The sequence below is a fragment of the Capra hircus genome, chromosome 16 (assembly GCF_001704415.2).
Source record: "Capra hircus breed San Clemente chromosome 16, ASM170441v1, whole genome shotgun sequence".
Taxonomy (NCBI): Eukaryota; Metazoa; Chordata; class Mammalia; order Artiodactyla; family Bovidae; genus Capra; species Capra hircus.
Genome location: NC_030823.1, coordinates 47,906,629 through 47,923,287, shown reverse-complemented (window position 1 = coordinate 47,923,287; position 16,659 = coordinate 47,906,629). Strand labels below are relative to the sequence as shown.

At 60.0% G+C, this 16,659-nt stretch overlaps 1 protein-coding gene across 1 annotated transcript in view; it reads left to right on the top strand.

The window, feature by feature from the left end:
• Window positions 1-16,659, top strand: part of TP73 (tumor protein p73) — a 48,045-nt gene that overhangs the window by 20,526 nt on the left and 10,860 nt on the right. Inside the window, exon 3 of the mRNA XM_013970305.2 lies at window positions 6,037-6,279. Within this exon, the coding sequence (XP_013825759.2) occupies window positions 6,037-6,279 (243 nt within the window). The remainder of the gene's footprint in view (window positions 1-6,036; window positions 6,280-16,659) is intronic.

Sequence of the window (16,659 nt, the reverse complement as noted above, 5' to 3'; positions counted from 1 at the left end):
CGATTGGTGGGGGAAAGAGGAGGACGCAGTGGGGGAAGCCTCCCTGCTCTCCCTGCAAGGCAGCCCAGCCCCAGGGCAGGCAGAGACACTTTTGGCACATGGGGCCACTCCCACCAGGGGCTCCCAGGAGGGCTGCTGTGGGCTGAAGCTGCCTTTGGCTCCAAAGGTACACTCAGGCACAATGGACATGTGTGATTTGGGGGGTCTACTTGTGAGTTTCAGGATCTGGTTCGTTCAACCCAGAGCTTCTGAGCATCCAGTCTGGGGCTAATCTGTGCTGGGGAAAACCCGCAGCCAATCAGCAGGGACTGAAGGGAGGCCCCTGAGGCTGGGGCCTGGGTACAGGGGAGTGGGGGTGGGGGTGGGGCAGGAGCTGGGATGGGATCCCACCCAGGGGCAGTCCCCTTTGGACCTCTCCCCACTGCTTTTCGGGGAACCCCATCCTTTCCCTGAGACTCTCGAGGCCAAGCGGGGTGTCCATCCAGGGGGCAGGGCTGCCTCGGTCCCTCCCCTCCCTCCCCATCTAACCTCCTCCCTCTGCTGACTCGCCTGAAGTGGGACCCTTGCCCCAACCCCATGTGTTGTGAGCACGTGCACACACACACCTTCCCCTCCCCGGGGCCCTGAGGTCCCACACAGAGCAAAAACGGGGCCACCCTAGATTCCTGTCGGAGAAACACTAACCCCAGGAGCAAGCCCGGCTGCCCTTCAGGGGCTGGGACATAAACCTAGGCGCTCTAAACCCAGAAGCCCTGCCCGTGTGGGTTTGCAGACCACAGGCACCCGGAGGGCAGCTCTGGCCCATCTCACCCGGCTCAGCATCTTGCTCTAAGTGGACAGAGAGCCTGAGGACACACATTTGTGGAGCAGATGGACGGGACTGTCTGGGAGGAGCTGCATGGTCCTGGCGGGAGAGGCCCCTGGGGCATTGTCCTGCTCAGCCAGAGGCATCGAGGGTTGGAGTGGGCTGGCTTGGCCGACCTCCTCTCAGTGCTCCCACCCCACCCGCCCAATGCATTGAGGCCTCAGAGGCAGGCTGGGCGCTTCTTCAGATGCAGGAGTAGAGGCCACCCGCCGGCTCTGACTCCCGCTCACAGCCCTCTTTGGGTCGGGCCCAGAGCCTTGCACGTGCATGTAGGCACTTGTGGGCCGCCGCGGGCCGGGCGTGTCCGGATCAGCCCACTCTCTTGGGAGTTCTTATTGAAAGCAAAACAAACCAAAAAAGTCCTGGTTTTGCCCAAGTTCCTCGCTGCTGCCAAGTGGGTCTCGTCTCAGCTTCCGGAGACTCGGGGGGTGGGGGGGAGCTCTGGTTCTGGAGAACGCCCCGTCCTCCACAGGCTCCGGTGGGTGCACCACCCTGCACCTCAGGCACCACGCTAGCCTCCCCTCCCTACCACCACCACCCCACTGGGTCCAGGCTCCTGTTTAGCAGCTGGGTCTGGGGGGCAGGGGTACCCAGCAAGGCTCCCATCAGGAGGAAGGAAATGCAAAGTTTCCTGTGGGCAGGAAAGAAAGGGCCCTTCAGGGCGGAGGTGCCTTGCTTCTAATCTGCAGGTTCCCAGCTGTGCTCAAAGCCGCTTGGAAAAGCTGCAGGAACAGCCGGCTCCGGGGTGTGGGCAAGATGTCCCTGGGGAAGCACGAGGGAGGAAGGGGCAGCCCCAAAGTCCCCAGGGACAGCGTCTGCCCCCGTGAGCCGGAGGGCCACTGTCCTCGGGCTCCCGGGCAGGCGAGGGGGCTTCCCAAGACCCCAGACCACAGGAAGCCCCTGAACCTAGGTTGGAGCAAGAAGAGGACCTGCAGAGGGGGCAGGACCCTCTCTGGACTCGGTGGTCCCACATCTCATTAAGGTCTCCTGCACAGGGGCCAGCCTGCTGGAAGTCATCCCCCTCCCTGCTTTGTGGCTGCTGGGCGTGTAGATCCTATCAGCCCGGCTCCTTTTGGTTCAATGACTAATTCCCTGGCACCCGCCTCAGATCTGAAAAGAATGTGGACAAGTTAAAATCTGAACACGTTGTCGTGGGGCGGCCTCCCGCCTCTCCTGAACTAGGAGGCAAGGGCTGTTGCCCCACTGGCCTGGGCCACCTTCCTGTTGGGGATGGAGCAGGGAGGACAGAGCTGAGACCCCTGGCTTGGGCCACCTTGCTCAGGACACAGGACGCTTCTGCGGCCAAGATGAGGAAGGCTCCCTGCAGCCTTCAGTGGAGGGACAGGGAAGACCCTCTAGAAGGGCCATGCTTACTGCCTAGAAAAGAAAAACAATGAGTGCAGGCTGGGACTCCCCCCAGGACCCACAGGGCTCTCAGCCTCCTGTGATGGGGGAGCAGGCTCACATCCCATGCTCATTCCTGGGCATCTAGATGGTGGGAGGGGCATCCTGCTGCCCCCCACCCCTCCATCCATCCCTCCATCCCTCCAACTATCCATCCATCCACCCCTCTGCTCCTCCCCACATTCCTCCCTTCCTCTGTTCATCCATCCACACATCCATCCGTCCCTCCATCCATCCACGCATCCATCCTTCCCTCCATCCATCTATCCCTCCCTCCATCTTCCCTCCCTCTATCCATCCATCCAGCCAGCCACCCATCCCTCCCTTCACCATTGTCCCTCCACTCTTCCATCCATTCATCCACCTACCCCTTCATCCCTGTGCCTGCTCACTCTCTTGTCCAGCAACACTCTTTTTTGAGGGGAGGAACCCTCTTGAGTAACCACAGCATAATGAGAAAAGTGCTACACCCCTAAAGGGTGTGCTGATAATTAATAGTAATAATAGTAATAACAATAATTTCAGCTACAAGTCCCTCATAATTAATAGTAATAACAATAATTCCAGCTGTGAGTCCCTCATCAGCTACTGATTGAGGATCTTGTGCCTAATGTCCAGGAGAAACGGAATGCAAACCACATACATAATGTTGCATTTTCTGGTAACCACGTTAAAAATGGTGAAAAGAAACAATGGAAATAATTCAAGAATTTATTTTACTTATCCAAGACTATGCTCATTTCAGCATGCCATCGATACAAAACTGTGAACGAGATATTTATTTTATTCTTTTCGTTGGCACTAAGTCCTTGGAGTCGGCTCTCTATGCTCACAGCACAGCTCAGTTCACACCGGCTGCATTTTCTGTGTCCATGTGGGGGTACACTGATGCCCGTGAGACAAGGTCTGTCCTTGTGGGGTCTGAAGTCCAGTGGGGAGGCATAAACCAGGGGGGCACAGAGCAGAGCTCTCCTGGAGCAAGGGGGTGTGAGTGCACTTGGGACCCCCAGATGGGCCCTTGGGAGGGGGTGGCTGTCAATCCTCCCATCCCCAGAACAACCTGGGCTCAGGAGAGGTGAGGATCCACAGGGTCCCTTGTTGTTTTGTTTTCAATAGCTTTACTGAGTTACAATTTACTTACCACCCAGCTCAGCTGTGTTCAGTTCAGTGTTTGCAGTATGCAGTTTGAAGTACGCCGTTCACTGTTCTTTGAATATATTCACAAAACAGACTCACAGACATAGAGGACAGATTTAGAGTTGCCAAGGGGATGGGGGGTAAAGGATGGAAGGATTGAGAGTTTGGGGTTAGCAGATGCAAGCTATTATGTACAGAGTGAATAAACAACAAGGCCCTGCTCTATGGCACAGGGAACCATACTCAACATCCTGTGATAAACCAGAATGGAAAAAAATACGAAACAGGTGTATAGATGTGTATAACTGAGTCACTTTATTGTACAGCAGAAATTAACACATCTGAGATCAACTATACTTCAGTTAAAAAATGCACAGATACGTGGACCCATCACCACAGTCCATTTTAGAACATTTTCATGGTCTCAGAAGGGAACCCGCACCTGAGCCGTCACCCTGCAGCCCCCCAGCCCTGGCCGCCCCCTGCCTGTGTCTCTCCCCCGGGTCTGCCGCCCCTGGACTGTCGTGTCAATAGAGAGAGAAGACGTCTGAGCTTTTGTGTCTGCACCTTCGCGTGGTGCGTTTCTCCTCTGGGTTGTGGCATCAGTAGCTCATTTCTTTCTGACGGTGGGGGAATAATGTTCCATCACGCAGACTCTGTAGTTTGTTCATCCGCTGGCAAGGTGGGCAGTGGGCACTGGGCCCCCTTCGTCTTACCGGTGAGGCACAGAGGTTAGGAAGGCTGTGGCAGGGGTGGCGCAGCACTGACCAGGGCAGGAGGCTCAACGGGACCGTGAAGTGGGGTCTGCCCTGCAGGGCTCCCTGTCCCACTGGCGGTGGAGCCTCAGGTTTACAGGGAGCACGGGATGGCCCTGGAGGTTCAAGTGGAAAGGGGATCTGCTTAAGGGATCTGTCCAGTGGCAGTTTGGGCCAGGGCGTCACGCCTGTGCCCTGATGGCCTCAGCCAGTCTGGCTGTCCCTGAGGGTGAGGGCACGGGTGGGCCTGGGGGCTCTGCCCCACTGCCAGACGATCTGCACTGGGTGGCAGTCAGCCATCGGGGCCGGGGCACCCACCTTGGGGAGGCACAGTGGGCGGGAGGAGTGGGGAGCAGTGGCTTTGCTAAGAACCAGCCACCTGCTGTCCGTCACCGGTCACCTCCCGGCTCCATCATCACCAGAGGAGCCAAGCTTCCTCCAGGCTGGGCAGACCTCTGGGGAGGAGTCACCTCTCCAGGCTGGGAGGGGCCCAGGGGAATGCATGCCTGGGGAGGAGTACAGAGCGGAAGGGGACTCTGGGTCATGGAGCCCCAGCCTCCTGATGTGCAGAGGGGTGCTGAGCATGGGTTGCCCCAGGGCAGAGCTTCTCTTGACCATCCATGGGAGGAACTTGCTCTTTTATTTTTCACTATGGAGAAAAGGACAGAGCAGGAGGGCTCTTCTCCCACTGTCCGGTCCTGCCTCCCTCCTCCCACTGTCCCGTCCTTCCCGCCACCTCTGGTCCTCCCCCCACCCCTAACCCTCACCCCACTAGGGGGACTCCAGGCTCTCCGCCGGCCAGACGCAAGTCCCCCAGTTCACGGTCCCCAGGTTATCACCAGCTCTCCAGCCTCAGTCTCCTCATCCGCAAGTGGGGGCGGCAATGCCCACCCCAGGTGGTGAGGAGGAACAGCTCCGCGGCGTGCAGCTGGCACGGAGAGGGAGCAGTTCAGCATTCGTGGTTAGAGCTGGTCTGGCCCCCGCTACTGTGTCGCCCTCTGAACCACCTCCTGCTTGAAGCCTCCCGATTGGGAGAAGCGGGAGGGGCGGGCTTCCGTGCCAGCCCTCCTGCGGGGCTCTGCCCTACCTTGCCCTCAAGGCACTGAAGCATGGGTTGGCACCCCCTCCCTTTGCTGGGGTCTCCCTTAAGCTCCTGGCAGGGACTGATGGTCAGGACCCCGCAGAGGGTGACCCAGGGGACACGCCCACACAGTGAGGCTGAGTTCCAGTTCCTTCTGTGTGCGGTGGGTGTGGAAGATGCTAGCAGGGGGAACTGCGGGGGGCGGGGGGGGGCATTCAGATGCTGATGGATGGAGGGAGCCTATAGGGGCCCTTCGAAAGTGACTCTTGGCTCAGCCACCATCCAGCCCCCAACCCTACAGGGCTGGATCCCCAGAGCCTCTTGGGCAGCCCCTGCATTGGACGGAGCCTGGGGTGTGCCCCCTGCACCCTGGGGCACCCTCTTTCTGCCTGGTTCCCTGGGGCGAGGTCTCCCCGCTTTGAACTGAAGGGGGCAGGGGGTTGGGGTGGCAAGAAATGAGGATGCTGAGCCAGGTTCTGCCCCCAGAGAGTGCAGCCAGGGCATCAGCCCTGGGAGCCGCCCCCACAGGCAGGTCCCTCCAGGTGCGCTCAGCAGAGCCCCAGGAGCCCTGGCACCCGGGAGGCTGATGGAGAGAGGAGGGCGAGGTGAATATGTCAGTTTATCCCAACACAAGTAGTGACCTGTCAGGGGTGGGGGGGCACCGAGGAAATATTTGGGATGACTGAGCCGCTGGCCCTTTAAGGCTCCTGTAACAGGACACCTCCCCGGACGGGATGGCTTCCACTCTCCAGCCTGACTGTGTGTCTCCCCCTCCCTCCTCCCCTTCCTGCCAGTCCCAGTTCAATTTGCTGAGCAGCACCATGGACCAGATGAGCAGCCGCGCGGCCTCGGCCAGCCCCTACACCCCGGAGCACGCCGCCAGCGTGCCCACCCACTCGCCCTACGCGCAGCCCAGCTCCACCTTCGACACCATGTCACCCGCGCCCGTCATCCCCTCCAACACCGACTACCCTGGCCCCCACCACTTCGAGGTGACCTTCCAGCAGTCAAGCACAGCCAAGTCAGCCACCTGGACGGTGAGTGGCGCCCAGGGCAGGGAGGGGTTGACCACATACACCCGTGTCCGCTTAGGGTTCCCAGCTGGCCAGGAGGAGCATCAGGCAGGAGGCGGGTCTCAGGGCTGGGCAGTCTGGGCGTGCCCAGCCCTCAGACGCGTGGCCAGAGTGGGCCAGCCTCCCACAGAGCCGCCCACAAAGCTCCAGAGGGGATGGACATGTCCCTCGTCCCCAATGAGGACAGAGGCAGACTGTTCTCATCAAGACTATCTGGCCAGCATCCCTGAGCTCAGGTGGGGGCTCTGGTTTGAATTCTGTCCTGGGTGGACAGGAGGCTCCCTGGCTTCGGACACCTGAAGCCGTCTGAGCTCGGTCCCTGGGTCCACAGAGGCCACCTCCTCCAGGCAGTGCAGGGCTGGCAAGAAGCCTCTGTCGTAGGCGTGTTTAGGCGTTGCCCACTCTGTCTCTGGGTTGTCATCTCCAAGCGTGAGTGTGAGACAGGAGGTCGAGATGGAGCCCCAAGGCTGCAGACCCCAGGCCCTGCCGCGTGCCCTTGGGAACATCTGCATGTCCCTACCCCCCACCATCGAGACTTTGCCAACTTTGAGAACATCTCACACACCCACGGTTGCTGCTCCCCAGAAATGCGATTGTGAATTGCTATTGCCCTAAGCTCTTGGAGTTTATGTTAACCCTTGAAACTGCCTACAATCCAGAAGGTAGAATCTGTTACTGACCCATTTATAGTCCAAGACTGGGCTTCCCAGGTGGCGGTAGTGGTAAAGAACCCACCTGTCAGTGCGGGAAACCCGAGATGTAAGTTCAATCCCTGGGTTGAGACGATCCCCTGGAGGAGGGCATGACAACCCACTCCAGTATTCTTGCCTGGAGAATCCCATGGACAGAGAAGCCTGGTGGGCTACAGTCCACAGGGTGGCAAAGAGTCAAACTCGACTGAAGTGAATTAGCATGCATGCAGGATAGTCTAGACCGCCTTCTCAGAGTTATGCAGATACCGGCGGGGGCATGGGGCACTGGCATGGAAACTGCACTGTCCCTACTGTGGCTGAGCGAGAAGCAGGCTGCCTGCTGTCCCCGTGGGGGCACTGTAAAGGATGCAGTCTCCGAGACCCCTGGATACACTAGCAGCTCACCTCTGAGCATTGGGTACACAGGGAATGGGGCAGGAAAGGGCACCCCAAGGACCTGCCACGTCTCCTGCCTGCCCCCAGGAAGGCAAAGTGAGCCTGGCTCTGGTTCATGCTCTGTGGACCCCTGGCAGGTCCTGGCCATGGGGCCACATCACGTTCTCCAGGAACAGCAGCTCTGTGCTCACTCATAGCTCCTGGCAAAGGACCCTGGAGCAGAGGAGGCTGGGCTGTGCCGGGGGGCTGGTTCCGGCCCCCATGGAAGTGCTGAGAAGGTGACACTAAGGTTCTGCCACTTTAAGAACTGGTTCCCACTGTCCCCAGTGCCCACTGCCCAGACTGTGGTTTTCCCACACTCTGGGGAACCAGAGATGGGGTGGAGCACAAGGCAGCCTGAGGGCCCCCTACAGCTATTTCTGAGTTCTTGCTTGAGCAGTGGGCTCCCGAGATGCTGACCCATTGCTGAGTCAAGGCTCAGACTGACTCCAGGGCTTGCAGTGGCCAAGGGAGCACCCGGTCCCGTTGGTGCCCGGATGGCCTCATCTGCAAATGTTCATTCCTTTGCTTTATTGGTGAAGGTGATAAGGCTTAAATGGGATGGTGCCTGTGCTGCATGGGGCTTAGTGCTGGCACGTCTTTACAATTTCCTTAGATGATGGGGGTGCCATGGAGCCTGGTCCTCCTGGACAAAGTTGTTTACCCAAAGCTGCATCTGCCAGGGATTCTTTATGGCCTGTGGGGTCCTGCCCCTCACACCCCTGCTGTGAGGTCTGGCCCTCGAGACGTCACTGCACTTGCACACCTCAAGCACCAGGAGGCTCACTACCACTCTTATTCCAAGTTCCCACTTGCTTCTTAAGCCCTTTCTCTCTCTTCTAAGCGGAAGGATCCCGGGCCTGTCTTCACTGACATTCTGTCATTAGGGCCCAAGTTGCTGGTTCTTAGGAGTCCTGGTGGGCAGCTTGTGGGGGTCCTGGCTCCCTTCCTTTCCACTGTTTGAGGATGCTGGTGGAATCTCTGTCGCATCCTGGGGGCTTGGAGCGCCTGGAATGGTCTGAGCTGGTCCTCAGGGAGGGATGGGAGCTGCCCCTTGGTGCCTGGTTTCCTCTACCATCCCCTGCCAGGTGTGTGACCTTAGGGTTGGAGGGGCTCATGACATGGTCACAGTTGTGCTGGCCCTAAGTGGTCGCATGGGTGGTCTGTCCAGGGGACAGAGGAGGCCTCGCTTGTCCCAGCGGCTCTGCCTCCAACCTCCAGCCCCTCTCACCACCCCCCACCCCCAGTGCCCAAGCAGTGGATACCTCCCTCCCTCCCTTCCTCCCCGCACACCCCCACCCTCCGCCATGGCTCATGGAGCTGAGTGGAGGAAGACGGTGCTCACAAATCCCCTGCTCCAGCCCTTCTCCATGCCAGGGTAGAGATGGGACAAACATTGATAATGAGATTTTTGGCACCTCGGTTCTGGGAGCAGACCCCGTCCCCACAGGCTCTCCTCCTTGCCCAGGGAGGGGGCAGATGGGCAACGAGCTCCCGGTGAGGACGGAGACCACCGGGCATCCTCCCTGCTCACGGCTCCGGGGCCCTGGCTGTGCAGGCACTGCTCAGACTTGCCGCTCGGGCTTGCCATCCCGGCCTCCGCTGTGCCGCCTGCTGCCCCCTACGCCAGCCTGCTGGTAACTGATAGATAATCCACATTTTTCTCAAGTGCAGTTCCAGATTGACTGCTGCCTTCACTCCTCTCCCTGCTCAGGCAAAACACCCTCACCAGCCCCCACATGGCTGCAGCTGTTAATGGGGTCTTTGGCTTCTGTTTGGCCAATCCCCGCTGCGAGTCCCACAGCCCTGGATGGATCTGCTCTGACCTGACTTCAGGTCAGGTCTTCAGACTTCAGGTCTCATACCCACACGGAGGGCTCAGACGGGCCTGGAGCTCATAGGATATGTGCACATCTGCGTGCATGCAACTCTCAGATATGCATGCACAAACACGAACACGTGTGCAGACACGCACACATAGCACACACATGCAGACATGCGCAGACGTGCGCACACATGCAGACACGCACACATAGCACACACATGCACACCACAGCACACGTGTGCACATGCCTGCACGCAGATACTGTGCGCACATGGGAGCACATGTGCAGGCATGCATACACGTTCTTGAACACAGCACGTGTGCGGGCGCCTCCTGGTTGCTGCCCAGGGTTCTGACAGCCCCTCCCCTCCTCCAGGAACCAGAGCGGTGGGTGGCAGGTAACTGAGCAGCCAGAGGAGGGGCCTGGGCTCTTCCTGAGACTGAACAAGGGGCAGGGCCAAGGCCAGGTGGGTGTGTGGCCAGTCAGGGCACTGTCACAGGAGGTTCTGTAACCCCACCCCCCGGCAGTGTTCGCTGCCTGTGAGTATCCTGGCTGTGGCTTATCCATTTTGGGGGTCCTTCTGCACTTTGGAGAGAGACAGGCACCATGAGAGCTCATGGGTGTGACTGAGGCTGGTGCCCTTGGGCACTGTTGCTCTTTGGGCTGGTGGGTGGGTGGAGCCAGGCTGGGGATGGAGGTGCCCGGTTCCCGGGTCCCTGTTCCACACCCTCCCCGGACATGGCGGGTCGCCCTCTGTTGACCTCCGGATGGCCACTCCCACCCTGGGAGGCCCCCTACATTGTCAGTGTGGGGACAGCTGGTGACAAGAGTCCCGGGGAGCAGAGAGCAGCAGCAGCCCCTGTGAGGGCGTCTGCATGCTATCCAGCCCAGCCCAGCCTCCCCCTGCTCCCAGGCTGAGCCTGGGAGCCAGGGAAGGGCTGTCCTTAGTGTTCTGGAGGTTTGGGGAGGGGTTCCGAGGGCAGAAGGGCGACTTGCCGTGGCCAGAGCCCTGGCCCAGCGGGGCATCTACAGTCGCCTTGGGCAGACTGGGTGGCACTGCTGATGGCCCACAGGGCAGGCTGCCATGAGGCGAGATGGTGTGGGTACGCGGGAGTGTGAGGGCACAGCTGGTCCCTGGGGGACCTATGGACAGCCTGCCAGCCTGGGCAGAGCCCCTCAGTGACCTCCAGCTGCCCTCAGACTCAGTGGGGAATGTGTCCATCTGTCTGTCTTGGGGGCTAGCTGGCCCACGAAGGCCAAGTGATGCCCCTCCTAGAAGCACATGGTGGGGGCCCAGGAAACACAAAGGCACTTCATGGGATTCCTGAGTAGAACGGGGCTGAGTCAACACTAATGGATTTGGGAGAAAACTTTCCAGCCCCTCGGAGGTTTGCAAGCAGGAAAATAATAGTGGAGGTGTCCCAACATGATCGCGGTATCAATTGCGTTATCCTAAAAGTTTATGGAATGCATAAGTGGAATTAATACCTTTTACTGGCACCAGGAGCAATTATACGTATTTGAAACTGAAGGAAGAGTCCTAACAATGTACATTGTGGAGATGAAATGCGGGTTATTTAGGGGAATCGGGTGCACCACCCTCAGGGAGGGTCTTCAGCAAACCTCACCCTGTATCGAGCTTGAGGGCAGGGCTTCCTGTGGCTGGACTTGGGGTGTCAATGCCTGGCTTGCGGCCCGAGGTAGGGGTCACCTCTTCTCCTTCTGTCCCCTCAAGCAGCCAGAGAGCCCTGCTCCTGGAGGTCACAGAGCTCAGCTTGGGGGCCCCTGAGAGGAGCCCCGAGTCCCTGCTGCTGAGGGGTGCTCCCAGGGCAGGTGCCACCTCCCGCCCCAAGGTTCTTGTAGAGGAGCCCCTGGGTTTCGGGGTCCATCTCGGAAGTGTGGGGCTGTGGAAAGGGCACAATGCGATCCACATCATTTCTCATCTCCTGCAACATTTTTCTGAGTTGGACACAGCTCTGTGGAGTTTTGGGGTGACCGGTTTGTGGATCGACAGCGCCCCTGCAGGGTCCCTCTGTGGGCAGGCCCCACCAAGAGCACCCCAGTACATGCTATAGGCTCTCAGGGTCTCCCCACTTTACTGAAAAGGCTCGGGTGGCCAGGTCCCTGCTCAAGGTCACTCATCAGCAAAGGGAGAGAGGGGTTGGAACCCCAGCAGCCTGACCTCTGGCTTTCATTACTTAGCTTGTAGGCACAGCCTGTGTACCTCTGTGGGGGCGCATCTAAGGAGAAGCGTTCTCCCAGCTCTGAGGGCTGGGTCTGCAGACACTCCCAGGACCCAGGGGACCAGTGGTTAGGGGAGCTGACCCCTCAGAGATCCAGAGCCTGCCAATGGCTATGGCAGGAAGCACCCAGGGCCCCAGCAAGTCTGTGATCACTGTTTGTCAGCAAGTGAGTGACAGCTGCCCCTGGGCGGGTGGAGTCTGCCTGGCCGAGTTCTCTCTCTGCTTCTTATTGACCAATGAAAACTCCTCAAGAGCATTTTATAATTAGAACGATTGGGACTGACCAGGCTCAAAAGTAAAAGTAGCCACAGGCCAGGAGAGCCTGGGGGTCAGGGGAGCTGGGCATGGGACCCGCCTCTCTTCCTCTCTTGCCACACCTCAGCCAGGCCTGCCATTCTCAGCTCACTCTCAGGTTCCCTTAGCCCCCTTTCTGGGTGGGAAAGTGAGGACAGAAGGGGAGACCCCGCCTCGGTTTCTCCTAGAACCACTGCTGCAGGGGGCTGAGTGCCCTGGACCTTGGCCATGGGAAGCTCGGGATGAAGGTCACAGCTGAGCAGTGAGTGGAGGCTTTGTGTCCAAGCCAAGTGGGTCCCTGTGGTTGGTTATCAGGGAAATCTGCTTTGGGGTTTTCTCAGATCCAGAACTTGGAAGGCAAGTTCAAGTTCATGGATCCCTCAGAGTTTCTAGGGCAGGAAAGCCCCTGTGAAATATACACAGGGTTGAGTGAAGTAGATGATCAGAGGCTGTTGGGAAAACCACTCAGTGGCTTGGAGGCAGAGTCCTCAGGATCACAGACCTACCAGGGCGAGGCCCCCTTCCTATGTGGGGTCCTGGTGTTGGGGAGGGGAGCAGCCAGTGCCTCTAGTGCCCAGGGAGGATGAGCCCAGGTGGTGCTAATGTCATAGGAGAGCCTCATGCTGCTCTGCATGGGATCGGACATTCAGAAGTCAGTACTCCCTGCCTCGGACCCTTCACTGGCTAGTTAAAAGTTCCAGCGAAAATTTTGATTGCGGTCATCTGTACTAAAAGCTGAGAAATGGCCACCCACCATGTCCAGGGCATGCAGGTCCTGGGGTTTCTCTCCTGCTGGCCGGGAGTGGGGTTTATTTAGTGAAGAAACGCTCTCACTGCTTCCTGGCTGGAGGGTGTGGCTTTAACTGTGGTCCCCAACTGGGGGCTTACCTGTGGCAGCCGTGGCAGGAAGGTCAGAGGCAGGAAGGTGCTTCCTTAGGGCTCCTGCTGGGACCGATGTGACAGCCCTCCAGGAGGCCACCTTGAGTGTCTGCCACTGCCGTGGCCACTGCCCAGCCTCCCCTCCCTGCGTCCCCTCAGCCTCCTGCAGCTGGTTCAGCTCTGGCCCCGATGCCCCTAGGCCATCCGGAAGCTGCAGGGAGCTGGGGGAATGACTGCCCGCACTGAACAGCCCAGTGTCCAGAATGGCATGCTCACAGGCAGAGGCTCTGGGACTGTCCTGTGAGTGGAAGCTGGCCGCTGACCTTTGCCTTCACCATGCCGACAAGGCCACGACAACTCAAAAAGGCACAAGGGGGTAGGGTGAGCATAGTGGGGGCCTCCTCCCCCAGCCATCCCGTGGGCCCTCCCGGCACTGGATCAGAGCTGGGCTGGTAGGCAGCCTCCCCACGCTGCCTCATGTCAGGCAGTTCTGAGGCCTGGCCACGGCCCTGCTAGCTGGGTTCTGGCCAGAGCGCTCTCTCCATGAGGCCAGCCAGGGGGGGATGCCCACTGCAGGCAGGGACACCAGACTTCAAAGGAGGCTGGCACAGACAGTCTGGCAAAGTCAGAAGCCAGGTTTGTGGGCAGAGGAACCGAGTTTGGACCCAGCAGAACCGAAGTTTGGTGCTTCGGATGGTGACGTTGTTTGTGCCCTGGGAGTAGGGGGTGGGGGCACGTCCTTCCTCCTCGGGGTCCGGGCTGGCCACATGTTGTGTCTGGGTCACTGAACACGGACCAGATGGAGCCCAGGGTCCCCACCTGCCCCTGAGGGTGTCACTGGGGCCACGGGCACGGCCGGCCTCTGGGCAGCTCCCTCCTCCTGGAGGGACCGGAGTGAGAAAGGAGACAGTAGGACCCCCTGTGTGCCAGGACCCCGCAAGCACTGTTCACGGGGGAGCCGGTGACTCGACACGGCCCTTTGGGGTCGGAACTGAGGCTCATCACACAGCATCTCGACAGAAAAGTGGGGGCTGGAGCATCCAGGCCAGCTGCCTCCCCTGCAGCTAGCTGCCCCCCAACAATCCCCACCTGGACACCCCTCACTGCACCAGGAGGCTGTCTTACGCTCCTTCTGCGGTCGAGGGGGACGCCCCCCTCCCCAGCAGGACAGGGCAGGTCAGGCTCTCGTGTTGGTCCCCTTGTCCCAAGAGGCTGGGGCTCAGCGAGCTGGGATGAAGGGTGGTACAGCTGGCCCCGTGTCCTTGTCCACCTGCCTCTTTGAGCTGCGTGGTCTTCACGGCCCCAAGTCAAGCCCAGTGGTGACAAGGGGTCTGGGGATGGAGCTCAAGGGCCCAGGGCTGCACCAACCCAGCTTTTGGAGGCAGAGCTCTGCGTTGCTAAAACATCAGGGTGAGAGGGTGACCTCGAGGGGGAGGTTGTGTGCCAGTGGACCCAGCGCAGAGAAGGTGTCAGTAAACGGTGGCCATGCAGATGGCCCCGGGAGCCCTGTTGAGAGTGCGGGGCAACTGCGCCCACTCACGGGCTTCCCGGCCTCGACACCAGCAGACATGGCCTCCCCAGACCCCCCTGGTCTGTGCCCCACGTCTGGCCAGGCTTTGGGTGGGCCCTCGGCTCCTGCCCCGCTGGCCACCCTGCACAGCAGGCCCGGTGCCCACTGGAGCCTCTCTCCTGGGTCAGCTCAGCTCACGCCTGCTGTCCACCTCGCCCCTGATTTTAGCCCAGGACAGAAGCCACTTCCCCTGGCAGCCCACAGCCTTGAGTGGGATGAGGAGTGGGCTGGTTTGGGGGTGCAGCTCGCTGAGGGTGTCCCTGAAGGCCCCTCTCTCTCTCCAGGGGACAGCTTCTAGACCACAGCCTCCAGGGCCTCCCCAAGATGGTACTGAGGGTCCCTCAGCACCAGCACAGCCTATTTCCACCTCCAGGTCCACTGGGCTCCTGGTGAGGGGAGCCCAGGCCATCCAGCTTTGCGGGGGTGTCGGCAGAAGCATCTCCCACACCACCCCATCCCAAGTGGGGCGCTGTTGAGGAATCATAGCGGCCTTCCTTCTCTGCTGGCCAGACACCGTCTGCCACCCTGGGCATCCCAGGTTCCCTGGATCCTCCAGCCACCAGACCCGCATCCAGGGTGGAATGTTGGCCATGGGTTTCCTTGTGTGTGGGTTTCCAGCAAAGACCTTCGCTGCCTTCTGAGCGTGGGTGCCCTGACGCAGGCTGCAGTGATGGTCATAGGTGCCCCCACACCCCCCAGGCCGGTCACCTCGCTGGCGTCTGTCAGAGCTCCCCGTGTCCTCAGTCCCTCTTGGCTGAGTGAAGACGGGAGTGTGGGAGTGGATCTGTGCCAGTGACGGGGGGCTGGCCAGGAGTAGGGGGCACTGTCCCTGTGGTTTGTGTCACCCTGGGAGGCCTCCTCCCCTGGGGGGAGAAAGAAGGCTGAACCAGGGGTTCTTATGAGCTTTGGAAGCTGCCTGGGACTCCACGAAGCTTCTTGCCAAGCGCTCTGCTGATCTACTCAGGAGCTTTTCTAGGGTGAGTGAGGGTCTGTGGTCTTGAGGAAGTCCTCAAAGGGTCCATAACCCAAGAGCAGGGAGAAACGTGGGTGTGAGCACCAGCGCATGCATGCACACACACACAGAAAGCAGATAAAAGTGGCCTATAAAAAAAATCATTAAAAAAAAATAAAGCCCCCACTGAGGGCCCCGTCTCCCAGAATCTGTTGTAACAGATTCACCCAAGCTGGTTAACGGTATTTGCGGTTTGCAAGACGCTACACGTCCCTGGAAAATGACAGACAAGTTATTATCACCTCTCCACTCTGCTCCTGCCCAAACCTGCCCATGCCGGGCACCCAGCTGCCGAGGAGCGGGCGCGAGGAAATTAACAGCCACCACGCCGCGCCCGCCACCCGCCGCCCTCTCCCCCATCACCCCCGCACCAGCCCTGCCAGGCCTGCGGCTTCCAGCCAGGCCAGGCCCATCGTGAGCTGGGCGGGGGACGGGGAGGCGTGGATCTGAGGGGAAGAGCTGGTGGGGGCAGGATGGGCACACACCAGCGTTTGGGCGAACCATTTCCTGCAAACACGAAGGAACACACACATCCCCGAACAGGCAAGTCCTGACGGCTCCGTGTCAACAGCCGAAGATAAATAAGATTTTATCAGCTCGGAATCTGTTGAAACACATCCATCTAGCGGTCCTAGGGAAGGAGAGGCAGGCAGGAGGGAGAGAGGAACTGTCTCCACGTGATCTTTCTTACAGAACCGAGGAGGACCCAGGAGCCCTTCTCCCTTCCCCGTGCCCAGGATGGCCTGAGGCCCCGGAGCTCTGGGAGGAGGGGGAGGAGCTGGAGGAGGGGTGGAGGGCTCCTTCATTCCCTCCAGATCCCACACTGCACCCAACCACTGGTTTGCCCCCCGCCCCTCCGGCCTGCCCCCTCCCCTCCCAGGCTTCCCTCCTGCCCTGCAGGCCAGCGACCACAGGTGTCACCACTGATGCTACCAGGGTGCGGAGACCTCAGGTCTCTCTCCCTGACGCTACCAGACTCTGGCCAAGCTGGACATCTGTGGATCCACCCACTGCTGGAGTGGGGGCATGACCTGTGTGTGTGCCCGAAGGCCACAAGAGCAGCCAGTAGGGAGGGCAGCAGTGGGTTGGGGGGGCACCCCTATGGGGAGCGGTGCAGAGCCAGTGACTGGCCTTGCTAGAACCACAGAGGGAAGAGTGTCCTCTGCACCCTCACCGCTGGCCGGTGAGGCACACCAGGTGGTGGTGTGCTCCCAGCCTAGCCAGCTTTTGGCTTTCACCAGGGTGGCCTGGCTGCCGCTGCCCGGCGGTACCAGGGACAGCTCCCGGCAGCTCCTCCCAGAGGGTGGGGCGTCCTCAGCTCTGGCGGAGGTGGCCGGTGGGGCTGGGGCAGGCAGCCCAGGGGGAAAGGCTGCGTGGGTGGGGCGGGGGTTCT